The sequence below is a fragment of the Pezoporus occidentalis genome, unplaced genomic scaffold (assembly GCF_034315485.1).
Source record: "Pezoporus occidentalis ecotype Australia unplaced genomic scaffold, CSIRO_AGI_Poc_V1 ctg189, whole genome shotgun sequence".
Lineage (NCBI taxonomy): Eukaryota > Metazoa > Chordata > Aves > Psittaciformes > Psittacidae > Pezoporus > Pezoporus occidentalis.
Window position 1 is genome coordinate 1,080,813 of NW_026913737.1, and position 17,476 is coordinate 1,098,288.

A 17,476-nucleotide genomic window follows, 5' to 3' on the forward strand; every position below is an offset into this window, starting at 1 on the left:
TCCTTATCAGGCACAGTTGCATTTGATGGATCCCATAGTCATGCCACCAGGCCCAGTGCCCAACACCTCTGCACCTGGCAAGCTGGTGTAGTGTGTGCCTTGTCTATGCATAGGCTTTTTGAGTCTATGGCTCACAGGACACACAGGCACATTGCAGGCCTGTGCTCACTGTGCTGCGTGCCTTGGAGTGGTGTGCCCTCTCCAGTGCTAGAAGTCACACTTCTCCAGTTAGCAAAGCACCTAATGGAAAAAAAGAAGCGATGAGATGTTCCTGGCTGTGCCCTGCTCTTAACACTCTGGCAGGACCCCAGCACCAAGCTCTGATTGTTGTTCAACCCACAAAGGGCTAGTGGGCAGCAGGTGCTGCCTTCCTGCTCCTCCTGCTTTGCATGCCCATCCCCAGGGTGGCTTGGCACCTCTGGCCAGGAAAGGGCTGTGTCCCTCCCACATTCCCTTTCCCACACAGCTTGTGGGTGGCTGTCAGTCATCCATAGGCACTGGTATTTGTGCCATTTCCTTGTGTGGTTCAGTGAAGTGAAATCCTTGTCCCCTGCATGGTGCCGCTGCTTGCCATTCCTCCCAATTACTGCTATTAGGATCCAGCAAGGTTTCTCAGGCTTCCCTTCTGTGGGTTATGCCTGATCTTTTGTACATTTCTGAGGTTTACTTTCATTCCCTGTGTTCTCAGCAGCAGAAATTGCGAGGAGGTATGTGGTTTCCCCTCCAGTCGTTAATTCTTGGAGCCATGGAGTCTGTGCCAATTGAACTCAATCTCAGCTGTCACTTTGCAATAAGTTAATTCTTCATCAAGAGAACAGTACCGCTCCTCCTCCCAGAGTGCTGGGAAAGCCTTTGCTAGTCTGCCATGTCTTTCATTAGCCTGAGCTGACCTTGGGTTAAAGTCTAACTCTGAAGGTATTGCATTAGCTGCTGTGCCAGCCAGCTGCAGGGAGGAGCCACCACGGGGTGCCAAGGCAGCGGGACACTGGCTTCCAGCACCCTGCCCTGCTCCCCTGTGGGGCCTGCACCAGCCCTGCACTTGTGCTTTCGTTGCATGATGAGGTCCAAGGGACAGAGAGCTGCAGGGACATCACCACAGGCTGCTCACATCGCAGGGGCCTCGGAGCCAGCCCTTTGCATTCAGCAGTGCTGGCTCTGGGGGATCTGGCATTGCTCAGTTTCATGTCCTTTTGCATAAACACAAAGGAATATAGTTTTCTGGCAAAAAGAAATATACCCTTTATATGCTTTTTCTTATAGAAGATTTTTGTCTCCTGCCTCCCATTCTAGCAGATTAGCGGTGCATTTTGTGGAAATTGCCTTTTTCCTGTCAGTTGAATCCTCAAACCACTGCTCTTTCTCCAGTATCCCCACTACAAGCTTTTAACCTTTCTTTTTTTCTTTGGAAGAAGGGGATAAGGGCTAGAAGGAGGCAGGGGCAGCTCAGTGCATTTAGGGGAACTTCCATTAGAGAATTTTCTGTTTGTCTTCTGCTAGCACAATCTGACCATTCAGGATTCCTGGTACCTTCCCTTACTGGTGGAGAGTGCTACTGGGCAGACTTAAATCTCTAACTGCTGCAGTTCAGATGGGCTGGAATAAAATGAGGACACTTCTATTCAGGTTAACCTTGTTTCAGATGCTTTCATGTGGTGGGATGATGAATCTAGAAAGTCATCATCTCTCCTCTTCAGTGTCTGATCTGCCTAACCTACCCTGCAGTGAGTGGTTACAAGTTTTCTTACACTTTTACTGTGACAGGGATGGGTAACATGTTTCTAAGGGCTGAGTTTTCTGTGCTTTTCACACATACCCATGGCACTGGGATTCAGACATAATTTTACTCTAAGCTGACAAGGTTACATGCTCTGTCTGTTAAGCAATATATGTTACTCTGTTCTGCAGGAAGGGCAGTTTTAATACTCTGCCAGTAGGAATGTGTTGTGCAATGATGCATACACCAGCTGGCATTATTTTCCATCTAAAGTTATTTAAATGGTGAACTCTGCATAAAAGACAGATGTTGAAAATAGACTCCCACTAACCTGAGGTCAATGGTAAGGCTATCCTGCTCTGCTGAGAGGTTTCTTTTCTAATTGAGAAGAATATTTTTGTTGTGGGCAGTATAAAATTAAGGGATAATCTTTATTCACTTCTCAGCTGGTTGGAGTTTACAAGTGATCTAATACTTTTTCGTTAGTGAGACCACTTCTTTTCTTCTTGAATATCTTTACTTTTTTAACTTTGGCATATCTCAGATGTCCATTTTCAATCTTTGCTTACCAATTTTAGCAGAGTGCTTAGAGCTTCAGTTGGAGACTGACTGTGGAGCTGTGCAAGTCCAGGAACAGTTGGGTTTCTTTGTTACTCTTTCAATTTTCTGTGTATTTCCCTGCAATGATGTCTTACGTATTTTCTGGGGTTGCCATGTTGCTGTAGCCAGGAATTAATGTAATTAACCCAAACCTGTAGTATTATTACAGGTGTTTAAAGACTGAGAATCATGCCCAGAGCTGACAGCCAAGAAAGCTCCTCTGACCATTACACCATTTAGTTATAAGTAATACATTGCAATGTGAAATGCTGCAAGGTGTGAAACCAACAGGGATCGTGGGGAATTGCACAAATTCTCTTTCCTTCCTGCCACTGTCAGCTGCTGCCTTCCTGGGAGCTGTAGGAGCTTGCTGGGGTGTGCACGGGCTTGGGGTGAGACGTGCCTTTCTCCTGCCATAACCAGTAAGCAGCATCCTGGCATGGCAGCGCACTGTCACTGCCAATGTGAAGGGCTGCATCATAAGCCGGCAGGTCTGAGAACACATTCTGCCATGCACAGTTTTGGGTGCATCCCTTACAGTCTGTATGGCTCAAATCTCACTTAGAGGAACTGTGCAAACCTAACTCTCCCTTTGGCCCTAGCTAGAGGTACTGCTTTAGTTGAAATCCCTCTGCTTTGCAGAATTAGCCTTGTGAGCAAGGCAGAGCAAATTGCACAGTAGTCTGTAAGCAGGGAGGGTAGCTGTGCATGAATGGTATGCCAGGCTCTGCAGAGTGGTACGTGTTCTCTCTAGGTTTGATTTGCTACCCCTCTCTCCTGAGTGGTTTTCCTTCCTGCTTGCACCTGTTTACCCAAACACAAATCTGAAAACAGTGCATCTCCTGGCCCATGGGCTCAACATGCCTGACCCATGCAGCCCAGGGATGCAAGAGGCTGCTCAGCTGAATTGCTGTTTTATTGAATCCTCTTCCTTGCTAATTTGCTATTAAATTACGGTTAGCATTTCATTAGAGTCCCATTGGGCATGAGTTCATTAGTGTTTTATTGGCTAAAACTGTGCTTCCTTGCATGGGAAATGTATCCCAAAGGGCATCTGGACTCATCGGAACGATTGTACTAACGAGGGCGGGATGGGGCAGAGTGTGCAATAGCTTTTTAAGCACATGGCTTGGACTTGCAAAGGAGCTTGGCTCTTGCCTCAGCATCAGCATAAAGGCCTGGATTTATGCAAGGGCTTAGCAAATCTGGCTGGTCGGCCCTTCTGAGCATTTGGCTTCTTTGCTGGAATTTTGCCCTGAGCCATCAGCACAAGGGGAATTTTGCTTCCGCATGGCAGAGCTTTCCCTATGGCACTGCCCTCTGCCAGAGCGAGCCTGGGCAGAATCCTCTGCCTGCAGCCAGGAATTATGGCAGTGTCTCCAAGGAGCTCTGCATCTATTCTGTCCCTGAAACATACGCCAGGGCTGGGTAGCATCTTTGCTGAAACATCCTGGCCGGTCTGCATTGCTGTCCTGAGGCTGTTACTTGACCAAAACCAAGCTAAAAATATTCTTTCTAACCCGGAGATATTTTTCAGAATTGCTGTCTCTTCCAAGTCCACATTAGTTAGCACTTGGGATGGCCCAGAATAGAAACCCCACAGCTCCAGCAGCACAGAAATGCAACTTGATGTTTATAATCAATGATTGTTGGGTCTAATAAATCAGGCTGCAAGGTGCCATGTGGTGACTCTGGGAGCTGTGGAGAGCATATATATCAGCCCGTGGCTCTTGGAAAAATCACATGTAGAGCTCCAGAAGGTGCTGGTTTAATTACTCCAAGGCAAATGATCTGAAGCTCACCTTTTCAAGGCTAAATCAAGATGTTTCTTTAGTGTTAGGTACCAGACATCTGCTGTGATCTCACTACTGATCTTGGCAAGGCACAGAGGCAGGCTCTTAGGTGCAGTTTTGCTTCTTGTAATGACGAGGAAGGGGAGTATTGGGCTTAGAAACCCACCCTCATGGGCTCTTTGATGAGGGACTCTGGTGAGGCCCTTGTCCATGAAGAATAAGCCCTGCAAGCAGCATATGAGTATGTTCTGGGAATTTTGAGGCTGTCTGTATCCATGGTGGGGGCCTGAGCTCTGCTGTCCCCAGCCCATCACCACGGCTTCAGCCCCAGCACAGGTGGGCTTGCACAGCTTGCCTGGTCTGTGCACTGGGGAGGGCAGAGCTGCACTCCTCTCACTGTTATCCGAGTCACCTGTGTCTCCCATCCCCATCGGTGACTTTAAAATGGCTGTAAGGAATTTTATTTTCAGGTCTTTTATCGCTCGATTGCCAGTCAGGGCCAGCAGCTTTTCCTGTCTGCTGTCTCTGGCTGCCAAAGTGAATACATCATGCAGTGCTGGAAATGTCACACCGAGGCTCAAGGCTCAGTGTGGACTGGAGGCAAGGCTTTGCTTCAGGGTGCCTGCCCTGTGCTCCCTCTGCAGAGAAACTGGTGAAATAATGATAAGATAAATTGAATTCCTCTGCTTGGATGTGCGAGGTGCAGGATGCAGGGCTTTTCTGCTGCTGGGGGAACACAGAGGATCTGTCCCCGTGGCTGTGCAGAGCACCCTGCCTGTGGGGCCAGAGCACCAGGTACTTGATGTAGGTGCAGGCATGGTAGACTAGTCCTATCCCCAAAATAGAGCAGGAGTTGCTCAGCCTAAATGGCTCATCTAGCTTATTCCCCTGCCAGCCCACTCCCCACTCATAAGAGTAAATGCTAAAGTGGCTGGATTTTGGAAGATCTCAGTTCTCTCCCCCGGCTGGACCAGAGCTTTGTGCTTAGTCTTTGATCTTCAGAAGTTCTTGTTGGGTTTTTTCCTGTCCAGTGACTTCTAATTGAAGTGGGTAATTGCATTATCCCCTCTCCCCTGGAGCAGTTCACAGACTCCTCAGCAACCACCTTCACTTTTACACTGAGCCCAAGAAAAAAAAGCCCAGTAGAAATGCCATTTCCTGTATGAGAGCTCAACAATGGTCACAGTCAGTGGAGCAAACCCAGCCAGGTTGTGGAGCCCCAGGGGCTGGCAGGGCTGGGGAGGTGGCAGCCCTTTTTGGGGGAGGTACAGCCCTTCAGAGGGGCAGAGGAACACAGGTTAACATTTCCAACAGCACCCTGGGCTGAGCAAAGCATTATTCACATCCACGGGCCATATCGCTTCTGGGTGTGCTCCTCTGGATGCTGGGCACAGGGACACTGCAAGGCAAAATAGCCTGCTGTCCTGTCCTAGCGTGGATGGGCAGGCTGGTGCAGGCATGTGCTCAGGGAAGCAAACTTTTCCCTATTGCTCTTGCCACTTCCCATGAGTCTTCTCAGCCCTTTCTGGGGCTTTCCTGATGCAAGAAGGCTAATTCAGGTATTTTCTTCCATCCCCTGCAGTATGAATTTAAAGCCAAGAATATCAAGAAGAAGAAAGTGAATCTCATTGTGTCAGTGGATGGTGTGAAAGTCATTCTGAAGAAGAAGAAGAAGGTAGGCAGCCCTGGTCCTCGGAGCAGTGGTGCCTCAGCAGCAGGAGCACTCCCCTCGCAATGCTGTGACCTGCAGCATCCTTGGAGTTCTGTGAAACTCTATTGGGCTGGGAGAGGGAGGGCTGGGATGAGCCTCAGATGAGCTGTGTTCCCTCAGGGTGCCTGAGCCAGTCTTGATGCAGGGGATCTTGATTTGATGCAGGGGATCTTGATGCATGGGGCTCAGGAGCCCCAAGAGAAGTGATGTGGGACATTGCTGGTCCCTGGGAGGACCCAACCCTTGGCAAAGAGTTGCAGAGGAGCATCAGCAGAGCTGTGACAAGAGTTTCCAGGTCTGTCCCTGGACTGTCTTTGTCCTGTCGTTGATCTCAAGGGCAGCATCTGACGTACTCATTTTCAGCTTCTTTCATTGCAGAAAAAAGAATGGGCCTGGGATGAGAACAAAATGCTTGTCATGCACGATCCCATCTACAGGTAAGTCTGCACGGTGAGGGGATGGAGGCTTGCGTGTTTCTGCTGTGGTACTTACCCCACACCACAACAGCACTGTGTTGGGGACTGACCATGGAGAGCTACCACCATGCCCACTGAGGGCAGCTTTTCAAGCAGGCAAGGTGGATGAGTGAGGTTTGCTTTCCTTGGTCCTTGGAGGGCTCCTGGGCTGCTGGCTCTGTCCCTGGGGACTGAGCAAAGAAAGCCCATGCTGCCTCTGCAAAATGCTTGCAGCTGCTGTGTCAGCAGGCTACTTTTCCCAGTTGAGGCAAAACCACTGCCAAAAACGTTTCCAATGGGATTTTGCAGGGATGTGCTGCAGAAGCTGGGCATATTCTGGCACCCTGTGCCCTGCAAAGCAGTGGCTGTGGCCTTGCCAGTCTCCTGGGCATGTGGGTACAATGTATGTTGATATTTTCCTTTCCTTACTGTCCTTGTAGGATATTCTATGTGTCTCATGACTCCCAGGACCTAAAGATCTTCAGTTACATTGCCAGGGATGGGTCTAGCAATGTCTTCAGGTGCAACGTCTTCAAATCCAAGAAGAAGGTAGAGATGCTGGGATGTGCATCCTGCCATTGCAGGGTCTCAGTGGGGCAGCTGGGACAGGACCCTGTCACCGTGCTGCAGCTGGCAGCCCAGAGCACCCTGGTGATCCGAGTGCTGGTGCCTCAGTCCATGTGGCATCACACAGAGACCCCTAAGAGCTGTGCCAGGCTGGGGAGGTCACTGGGCTGGGGCAGCCCAGCTGAGGTTAAGCTCCTTCTCTCCTTTCCTCCCGCAGAGCCAAGCCATGCGTATTGTCCGGACAGTGGGCCAGGCATTTGAGGTCTGCCACAAGCTGAGCCTGCAGCACACCCAGCAAAATGCAGATGGGCAGGAGGATGGAGATAGTGAGAGGAACGGGGACGACCTGGATGTCCCAGGTACTCTGCAAGGGTGGAGGCAGGTGTGGTGTTAAGGCGCTGGAGCCTGGCAGTTGTGGCGTGCAGTTACCCTCTTCCCATGTGGCTCCTTGCCGTCTGACACCTGCAGGGAATGGATTTGCACAGCAATCTGGCCTGTGGTGCTTTATGCTGAAGCTGGGATGGTGCCCAGCAAGGAGCCTTCGGTAGGTGTTGGTTGTCATTTTCACAGACATCACCCTTGCTGGGAGCCCATTAGCAGTGCCTGGGTCTCTGCTGGGTGCCTGAATACTCTCCATGCTCAGCTGCACATGCTGCAAACATTTCCTCACTGCTTCCAAGAAAACGCACTAAGCACTTGCGCACATTCTGAGGCACTCATGGGGCCAAGTCCAGCTCTCTGCAATTCCCTGCATTATGAAGCTGTGCTTGGGGTCTTGCATCAAGCTCCTGGAGCTGCAGGCAGCCTGCGGACCCTGTCTCCCTTCTCAGCCCCATCGGCAGAGGGCTCAGTGGGGCCCTGGAGGGCTGCCATGCTCCTCGGTGCCAGTGGCTGAACTGGAGGGGAGACCGATGTTTTGCAAGAGATTGGTTAAACACCTCCATTGCCCATTGAGATGCTGATGGGTCCTGCTATCTGGGTGTGGGTTGCCTGCTTTCCTCTGCAGCCAGTGCTGTTGTGATGACCTAATCATGGGGCTGTCCTGGACAAGTCATTGTTTGGTTTTCCTCCACACAATGTCCAGGCCATGATATGCAGTTCCCTGGAGATTTCTGAGCATCTGTTTTGTTTTGTTTGGGTTTTTTTCCCTTTGTAATCTCTTGCTTACCTTCCTTTAGCTTTCTACGTGTCTTCTGCTTTTGATGACCTATTTGTTCCACATCAGGGGTTTTGACCGCTGTTCCCCAGATTTGATGTGCTGGGGCTGGGTGTGTTTTTGGCTGTAAGCTCCATCCAGGAAATACAGCTGTGGTGTTCTGTACCTGCTTCCCCCAGCACTGGGGGGTGGGTGGCTGAGGCAGTGGAGGCTGACCGATGGGCATCATTCACTATACCCTGGGCACACCATAGCATGCTCCCACTCCAAGCGGGCTGTACTTTGCTCTGATGCTGCTCCCACAGCCTGTCGCCTCACCGGTGCAGAGCGGGCAGCCGCCTCGGCAGAGGAGACGGACATCGATGCTGTGGAGCTCCCACTGCCCGGAGCTGACATCCTTGACTTCAGCCGTGGCGTGACTGACTTGGATGCTGTGGACAAGGAGGCAAGTGCATACACTGATGCCAACGTGCGTGGGTCCTTGCCCTCAACTGCTGGTGCATGGCGTGGCCCTGGCGCTATGGCTGTGAGCATCCCAGGGGCCCAGGGATCAGGAGGGATTCTGCAGCATTCCCCTGATCCCAGATCAAAGCTGTCTGCTGCCACAGGGCTGCCCTTTGGCTTGGGGCCCGGGACACTCCTGGGGAGTGCTGTGCTGAGGCTCAACTATGTGCAGGCACATGGAAAGTGTCTGGGGCAGAGCTGATAGGGATTTTTTTCCATCAAACAAACAAAAGAGAAAAAAGGACTTTTTTGATACAGTGGAAATTCCCATGAGAAGTGTCAGCCTTTTCAGGAATTTTCTACAGAAGTATTTAGGCTGTTGTCAAAACTGAAAAAACACCATCTTCCTAGTTTTTCAGCACCCCCAGCAAAGTCTGCATTTGTTTTTCATGCAGAAGCTTCTTTCCTGGGTATTTTAAGGGACTACAGCCTGTGTGTGCCTGTGGGCTCTCCGTGGCAAGGGGCAGAGGATCACAGATGTTGGTGTTTTGCAGGGCTGCCTCCTCCCTGAAGATATCCTGACAGCATCGCCTAAGATGCTGCTGCCCTCATCTGCGCAGCTTCCTGACCTGGGAACACCCCTTTCTGCTCACCACCAGATGCAGCTCCTCCAGCAACTCCTGCAGCAGCAACAGCAGCAGACACAAGTGGCTGTGGCACAGGTTCTCCCCTCTACTCTTTCCTGGGGCAGCGGCAAGGCTGGGGCATGCTATCAAGCTCCTCATTCCTGCCAGAGTAACCCCTGCCTGAAGGCAGTGCTGGAGACAGGCAGCATCGTGGGGAGGGCATGCTGCCTCTAGGCAGAGAAGCCCAGGCGATGGTTGTGGGAAAAGCTGGTGCACAGTCTGTGGGGAGGGACCCACTCCTGGGCTGTGCAGCAGCGGGAGAGGAATGGCAGTTTGCCCTGGCCCTGTCACAGAAGATGAGATGCTTAGGTCCACATGCCACCAGTGTTCTTGGTCCTTTGGCCCCTGTCTGTTTGCCAGTGCTTGGCTTAGCATTAGCCCTGGCCAGCTGCTGCCTGGGCTGTGCAGCTGGCAGCTCTTTCTCTATGCAGGCATTTCTCATTTAAGCAGCTCTGGCTGCTTTATCCAACTCGTTACCTTAGCTTTACTTGTTCCCTGACTCCTCAAAGAGCTCTCTGCAATTGCTTTCATTTCTTTCCATGCTGAGCGATTGGCTTCAGCAGCCTTTCTGTGCTGTCCCATGCTTTCCTCTTCTCACATCAGAAAATCAGTATTGGTTCTTCTGTCTGAGCTGCTACCCTGACAGCTCAGTATCTTCTGGGGTCACAGGCTCGGGAAGTTGCTTTCCCCTCTGGAAGGGGGACCTGCATTCTTTATGTCTGACCAAGCATAGTGTTGTTACAGGCAAAGCTCACCAGGGAAAGCCAGGCCCCTCTGTGGCAGGGGCTGATCACCTTCAGCAGCTCCCAGTCTGTGTACCTGCACAGCCTTGCAGTGGTCATTTTATTTCGTACTTCCAAACAAAAAAAAAAATCTGAAATAGTGTAATGCCATCGCTTGTCTGGCTCCTGGGATGGCAGCCCATGGCCTCATCTCCTCCTCTCCAAGGGCTGGCACCCTTCTCTGGACCTCTGCCCACCATAGGATGGTTCTTGTCACAGGAGCTGTCACTTAGCTGTTCTCTAATCCCTTCAGTGTGTGCACCGTGGTGATATTGTATCATTGTAATTTATTAATGAAAACATTGGGCCCTATCACCTCAACTGCCTTTCAAATGACTGCATGTGTTACATCAACACCTCTGTTAATGGCACTTGTTATCTCCTCTCAGAGGAGGAGGCATAGGCTTAATTGTTTACTAACAAAGCCGGGAGATCCACTGTGTTGACAAGGATCTATGGTTGGTCAATAACTACAGGGACCATCCTGCAATTGTCTCAGCCTCTAATTACTTGGCTGAGGATGAAATGCCATTTAGTTCCCTCATTGACTAGAGACTTTTGCAAGGTGTGTACAGACTCCTGTGAAAGTTCCTTCTCTTGAATTAAGGCCAGGAGTCCTTCCTGGGTCTTGTTCCCAAGGGGATGATGGCATGAGCCACTGCCCCTCTGCAGGACATGGCATTTGGGCTCTGCTGGCATCTTCCCCTGGCATCACCTGGGTGTCACCTGGCCCCTGCTGCAGATGGAGACAGCTGCCAGTTGCAAGGAGGGATGACTTCCAGGCTGACGCTGCCAGTCCCGAACTTTAGCACCCACTTGTTATTTACATATAATCCCAGTTCTGCTCAGGGTCTCTGCTTCACCCACCAGCATTTGGCAGAGGGTCCCTGTCCCACCTCACTGCTGTGCCCCACTGTTCCACCACTGGCAGGAAGAAGAGGTGACTGTAGTGGTGGTGTGGCATTTCACCTGGCTGGAGGCCCACAAGCAAACCAAAAGGGCTCTATGCTGCCTGCTCAGTGTGTAAAGTATCGCACCCTGTTGCTCTTGGTCTGGCTTCATGGACAGTTGCAGGTGACAGCACTTTGCTTGGCCCCTTGCCACCGCCTGAGCTCGCTGTGCTTCAACTCTGCCCTGCCAGGGGCGCTGCCATGCTGCCTTGCTGGCTGTGTTTGGACAAAGCAGGCAGAATCTGCTTGCAAGCAGACCCGGCGCTGCCTTCTGGTACCCATCCAGGAGGGCAGATCAAAGAGCTGCCCCTGGGCAAGTGCTCCTGGCTGGTCTCACCCAGGAGCATCCCACCCTCTCTGGGATGTGGTGCTGGTGATATAGATCACTTGCCTGTGGGTAGTTATGCTGAGATCAGTGGGCTTCTTGCCCATGGACTCCCTGCAGGCTAACATCCAGGCATTACTTCCAGGGGTAAAATGAGCAGCCAGCTTGCATCCCTGGAGCCACTGTGTCTCAGCAGCACTTTGCCATCTGTGTTGCTCGAGGCTTGTCATGCTGTCGCCGCCAGAGCCACCTGCAGCTCCAGGGCAGCTCTGATGCTCCAGCCCCTGCTAGTGACAGACGCCACTGGCAGGACCCTGTCCCTGGGAAACTTGCCTGGAAAGACAGCTCAGATGGGGCTGCCCATGGTGCATGGCTGCACGCTCATGCATCGGCAGCACTATCCAATTGTTCGAGTGTGTCTTTTCTTCTGCATCTATTTGGCTCCCTCCCGGGCTGTCCTTTTTTGTGCATTCGTGGCACATGTATGTAACCAATGGTTTGGTCAGTGCTACTTTCCTTTGCCTCGGGCTTTTCCATCCAAGAGGCATGGGGACCATGTGCTGGATTTGCTGCATGTACACTGGTGTGACACTGCTGCCTGCCCTGCTCTGCATCTCATCTGTGGGTAGCCACAGCGAATGGCTTCTTCATTAGATCATTCCATGGGATGCTGGTGAGTGCTGGTAGATGAGCAGGGCTGGCTGGAATTGACACTCAGCCCTTGAGCAGCATCATCCACACACTTACCTGCTCTCTCCTGTCACACAGGTCCACTTGCTGAAGGACCAGCTGGCTGCAGAGGCAGCAGCGCGGCTGGAAGCCCAGGCTCGCGTGCATCAGCTCCTGCTCCAGAACAAGGACTTGCTGCAGCACATCTCACTCCTGGTCAAACAGGTGCAGGAGCTGGAGCTGAAGCTTGCGGGGAACACCACCAGTAAGCGCTCCTGCCCCTTACTCTCCCCTCACAGCTAGCCAGGTCTGTGGAGGACATGCATGTGGGTGTTTCTCTTGGGGTTTTGTGGTTGACCAGTGGGTGTGTAGGGGAATATTAGTGCCTTTCTGGCCTGGTTGGTTTGCATGTGGCAGAGTGCTTGCAAGCAGTGTGGGAATGGCTTGGGGAGGACTGTATGGACAGGTCATATATGTCCGTCAGCTGTATGACCGCTTTCCCCAGTGGCTGCATGCTCTAGGCCAGCTCCTTACCTGCTCAAGAGCCCCTCCTTGACCTTGCCCTCCAGCAGATGTGGCCATCAGCTCCCTGCAGAAGCTTGGATGGGAGACGTAACTTTTTATCCTGCAAAACTGGCTCTTTATTGGCAGGCAGCAGCTCCTGGCACCAGTGACACCAAATGAGCCCCTCTAAATGATTGTGGTGGGGAGGCTGACACCCAAGCGGCCCAGGCCATTCTCCTCTGGCCAGTCTGCAAGCAGCTGTAGTGGCTGGGGTATGCCCAGGCAAGCTGGGGTAGCACTGCCTGCCTCTCAGTCATGCTCTTCTCTTGCAGCAGGCTCCCAGGACAGCCTGCTGGAGATCACCTTCCGCTCAAATGTCCTCCCTGTCCTCTGCGACCCTACCACCCCGCAGCCCGAGGACACCCACCCGCCGCCGCTGGTCTCTGGCTCAGGCTTCCCCAGCACCATGGGCAGCCCCATAGGTAGGAACGACTGTCTGGTGAAGCTGGAGTGTTACCGCTTCCTGCCTGACTCGGGGCCACCTGCCCCGGAGCCAGCGCTGGGCAGCCTGGAGCTCATCAAGTTCCGCGAGTCGGGCATTGCCTCCGAGTATGAGTCCAACACGGACGAGAGTGAGGAGCGTGACTCCTGGTCCCAGGAGGAGCCACCGCGCCTGCTCCATGTCCAGACCAGGCAGGACCTGGGTGACAGCCTGGAGGATGAGATCGCGGTGTAGGGATTGGCAGGAGGTGGTGCAGACCTGCCGGAGCTGGGGTGCACCCTGGTCATAACCCCCTGGCCCTGGCAGGAGCAGGACATCTCGGAGGTAGAGGGGTGGAGGAGGGAACATGAGGCTTCAGCACACAGCTGGGAGCTGTGCAGAGGGGAGGATGGAGCTGTGCCGAGGCGGTGTGCCGGGCATGCTGTGCTCCACCCTGCAAGGCCTTGTGTGCTGAGCTGGAGCATCCCCACTTCACATCAGACAGCGAGCTGAGCTGGTTGGGCTGTCCCATGGTCCCTGTCCCCCTGCAGGCTGCATCTCAAGGTCAGGCAGAAGCAAGGGACTCCCTGCCGGGTTATCCACTGCTGCTGGTGGGGAAGCAGGAAAGTAGATGAAGGTTTGCTGGGGGAATGAGAGAGCAGGCGTGGGGCAAGAGGGACCAAGGAGGCAACATGAAGGCAGTGAGCAGAGACAGAGCCACTGTCAGGAGGTCTGGCTATCTGCATGGTGGAGAGGGTGAGAGATGAAGCCAGGTCCATGCTGATAGGGTGGTTAGGGCTGGTGATGGTGCACTGTTGGCAGGGGTGAACAAGTGAGAGGTAAGGCAGTGGGGGACAGTGGGGACGAGCCTGGAAGGAGCTGAAGGAGTGAGATGAGGTCATGCAGGGTGGCCATACACAGGCAGCTCCTGGCAAGTTGATGGTGTTTGCTGTGCTTCCAGGAAAGGGTTTGTCGTGCCTGAGGTAGGTGGAAGGCCTGCAGGCTATGTCCACTCCTCTCTCAGTCTGTGGAGTGGGTAGGAAGGCTCAGCTCGGTGTGGAGCAGGGAGCCAGGGCATGCAGCACAGGGCTGTTCAGTGCCCTTTGTCTCGTCATACAGTCCTTTTGCTCCTCCGCGTGGCTGCCAGGTTTCAAAGCCTTTCTGGTGCTCTCAAGTCACATTTTCAAGCATTTCCCTGCACCCCCTTCACCACAAACTCCCAGCTTTGCTTTATAGACAAACCGTCCCATTTCTAAGCAGTCATGTGCCCCTGGACCAGGGATGGGGGATGCAGTGCTGGCATCGTCTGTGTGCAGGGATGGGCATGCTTGCCATCCCTCAATGGGGAGGGAACTGCTGATGTCTGCAAGGGGGCTTCTTTAGCTCTGGTTTGCACCCTCTGGAAAAGTGAATCTGAGATCTTAGGATTCCCCAGCAGACACCAAGACGCCCATGGCTGAGAGCCATCCTGGCGGCCTCCAAGGGATCTAGAGTGTGTTTCTTTTCTGCAAGCACATTTATCAGTTGTCTGTTGAAGCAGTCTCTAAGAGGATGCAGCTGAAGGGGTATGAACCAGAGTTCTAATGTCCATCCTGCTTCTTGTGGAAACACTCAATGAGGTGGGGATTGGCACAGTTGTCTTCCTCCCCACTCACCCTCCTATCCTGCTTCTGCTTCACTTTGTTGCTTTCTTGCTACTTTTGTCTTCACCAGCTCTGTCTCTGCTAGATCTGCCTGCAACTAACCCTTAGTAGAGGAGCTCTCAGACACGAGCTCTTGTTCTTCGCCTGGCTGCTGAGGAAGGGCCATCACTTCTTTCTGCCCCAGTACCCTTTGGACTGAGGGCTAATAAGGAATGAGGTATGGGTGAGACTCCCTGGGTTGGTACAAACTGCTATGCAGCCTCCATCACAGGAGAAGGCTGGACACTCTGAGGAGCTAGAGAGTCCTAGTGGGAAGGAAGATGTTTTGGTGTCCCCAGCAGTGGCCTGGTGTCCAGGGGAGCCCCTGCACCAGCCACAGTGGCAGAGTAGGAGCAGGCACAGGAGATGGTACAGATAGTGTGGGTTGCATGGGTGAGCTCAGAGAGGGATTTCCATGTGGGCAGACAGATCATGCAGGAGGGGGACAGCAGGAACTTGGCCATATGCACAGAGCAGATGAAAGGAGAGCCCAGGAGGAGCAGCAGCAAGTCTCTTCCAGGCTGGGCTGCCTTAGAAAGCAGGCAGGGCTGAGCTTCCTCCCGGAGCCACCGCTCCTGCACATCCCTGCTGCACAGGTGTAGCCCAGGCAGTGCCCTGCAAGGAGCACTGGGGCCAGCTGAGGGCTCAGGCTCCTGCCCAGCACTCTGCCTGCAGGAGAAGGTGGGGGGTGCCCCATGGGTTGATGGGGTGCTGCCAGAGCTGGGTGGGGACCCTGCCAGTGTCCTGCTGCACCACTGGTGTACATGTGTAAACAATCCTCCTCCTAAGTCAGCGCTGTCTCCAAGATGGCTCTCTAGCCTCTCACTTTTGCTATGGACCTTAACTGGGAATTTAAAGCTATATTTTTTGTCCTTTCTTTTCCTACAACTGTCGTGTTACTAACTGTTGACTCAATCTATCTGGGAGACCAATCTGCAATGTAAGTGCACTTAACCCTTGGGTGTTACCATTAGTCAACTGGCTTTTGCTAAATAAATCTTTCTATTTCTCAAGGCTTCCTGTTGTCTCTTCCTTCTCACTGACTCTCTCTTTCTGTACTTCTCTCCCCCTCCATGCTGAGAGCCACCACCAGCAGTGGCATCCCTTGGCCTTGCACACCTCCAAACTAAGCATCCTCCCCTGTGGGACTCTTGCTTGTGGTGCCAACCACTGGCTGCTGGTGAGAGTGAGGTGCCCTGAACACTGCTGGGAGTAGAGGGGTTTCAGTCTTCCCCTTCAGCCACTGCACAGCACAGGCTCATCCCAGGGCTGACCCAGCAGTTTGAGGATGCCAGGGGGTTCCTGCCATCTGCAGAGCACCATGCAGAGATGCTGAGATGCTAAGCAGTGCTTTCAGGGACATGGGAGATTTTTGGCTGCTGGTAAAGGAAAAGTCGGGAAGTCTCTTCTAAAGGATTATAGAGACAAGAGCAGCAGGCAGACAGGGCTGGCTGCTCCTGAAACGATTTATTCTGCCGCTGACAAGAGTGAAGGAGCAGTGCCCTCCCGCGGCGGCAGCCCGGTTGGCGGGGCTACATGGACACCCCGGGGGCCGCAGTCTCCTGCAGCATGCGCTCCTTCTCCCACAGGGCCTTGAGCCTGCGGTAGTACACCTTACAGCTGTAGCCCTCCTGAGAGCTGTTCTGGATGTGGGTCTTGATCGACCACAGCGTGGGGAACATGCAGCAGCATGATACACACTGGTAGCCATGCTGGGACACTGGGTGCTGCTGGGAAGCAGCAAGGATGTCCTGGACTGTGATTCTGGCTCTGCTACTGGGCAGCCTGTCCCTATTGGGTAGCTGAGCCTCATTTGAGGAGTCAGAGGAGGAGCAGACTATCTCCAAGAGGTCATCAGCTTCCTCATGCTCCTGAGTGCCGGTGGCAAGGCTGGAGAAGGGGCTGTCCTGGTGCTGCTGAGTATCTCCTTTGGTGCACATGAAGTAGCTGTAAGGTGAGAACCAGGGCCGGTAGATGGTGTGGGTGTTGGCAGGGAGCTTGCTGCTTGGTGGGGCTGCAGGGTCACAGGCTGTAGAGAAAAGGGTCTGCAGTGAGTCAGGGGTCCCTGTAAGAGCCTGGTCTCCCACGGGGTTGGGAGCAATGTTGGGCACTGCACTGTTCCTCTCTGTTTCCACGGGATGTCAGAAATGTCTGCGTCTGTCATTCCCATCATGGAGGGTACCATCCCTCCCACTATGGAATGCAGGGGTAGATACAGGCAAGGGATGGTGGGTGGGCATCAAGGCACCAGCACTGCACAAAGTTCATCTAGCAGTTCACTGGAGCCCTCCCATGGAGAGCTGCACTGGCACAAAGGCAGTGATGGGTGAGGTTGAGCTATGACTCCAAGGGCAGCACCCACAACTTTGAAGATTCCTGCTGGGAAGACATGGCGGAGACACCAGTGTAGTTCAGAGGAGGGGTGTAACTACAGAGCCCCACCAGGTCCCCAGAAAGCACCCGCTGCTGCAGCGCCACCTGGTCCACTTTCTCCACCCATGCCCAGCCTAACCCCTCCTACAGGCCCTTGTTGTGCCACAGAAGGCTGAGCAGTGACATGGCCATGCGCAGGAGGTGCAAGGGGGGCCCCTCCCCACATGCAGTGCTGGCTGCATGCACCCCCTTCTTACCTGATAGACTAGCAGGGCCACAGAGGCATGGGGCCTCTGGGCTTCTTGTCCTGGTGCCACAGTGCACAGTCCTGACGGAAACGGTGGGCAGGCCAAAGCTCTCCATCACCCTCATGTAGCTGGTGATGGTGTAGTTCCTGCAGCATGGTACCCATGCTGTAATCCAGCTGATGTCACAAAGGGACGGTGCACTGCAGGATGCTCCTGGGCAGTCTGCTCAGGCCCTGGGATCTCAGGAGCTTGGCCAGCACAAGGGGACAGACAGCCTGGGCTGGAGAGAAGACTAGAAGGGTGGGCAGTGCAGAGCCCAGGCTGTGGGTGCCCCCC

The 17,476-nt window shown here is 53.3% G+C and overlaps 2 protein-coding genes across 10 annotated transcripts in view; one reads left to right on the forward strand and one right to left on the reverse strand.

Annotated features, from left to right (window-relative positions):
• NOS1AP (nitric oxide synthase 1 adaptor protein) overlaps nucleotides 1–17,476 on the forward strand; it is a 44,425-nt gene that overhangs the window by 24,036 nt on the left and 2,913 nt on the right. For 4 of the 9 annotated variants that reach the window (XM_062616280.1, XM_062616286.1, XM_062616284.1 and 1 more), the window contains 8 exons: nucleotides 5,690–5,782; nucleotides 6,182–6,255; nucleotides 6,714–6,822; nucleotides 7,058–7,199; nucleotides 8,302–8,465; nucleotides 8,995–9,162; nucleotides 11,952–12,117; nucleotides 12,689–12,838. In XM_062616280.1, the coding sequence (XP_062472264.1) occupies nucleotides 5,690–5,782; nucleotides 6,182–6,255; nucleotides 6,714–6,822; nucleotides 7,058–7,199; nucleotides 8,302–8,465; nucleotides 8,995–9,162; nucleotides 11,952–12,117; nucleotides 12,689–12,838 (1,066 nt within the window). Of the gene's footprint in view, nucleotides 1–5,689; nucleotides 5,783–6,181; nucleotides 6,256–6,713; nucleotides 6,823–7,057; nucleotides 7,200–8,301; nucleotides 8,466–8,994; nucleotides 9,163–11,951; nucleotides 12,118–12,688; nucleotides 14,873–17,476 lie in introns of those variants that run through there. The other 5 variants (XM_062616281.1, XM_062616285.1, XM_062616283.1 and 2 more) reach the window with 3 other exon arrangements.
• On the reverse strand, nucleotides 15,930–17,300 carry SPATA46 (spermatogenesis associated 46). Its single transcript, XM_062616299.1, has 2 exons — nucleotides 17,150–17,300; nucleotides 15,930–16,548 (listed from the first exon to the last, which is right to left on the reverse strand). The coding sequence occupies exons 1-2, from the start codon at nucleotides 17,262–17,264 to the stop codon at nucleotides 16,052–16,054; spliced, it is 612 nt and encodes a 203-aa protein (XP_062472283.1). The 5' UTR covers nucleotides 17,265–17,300; the 3' UTR covers nucleotides 15,930–16,051.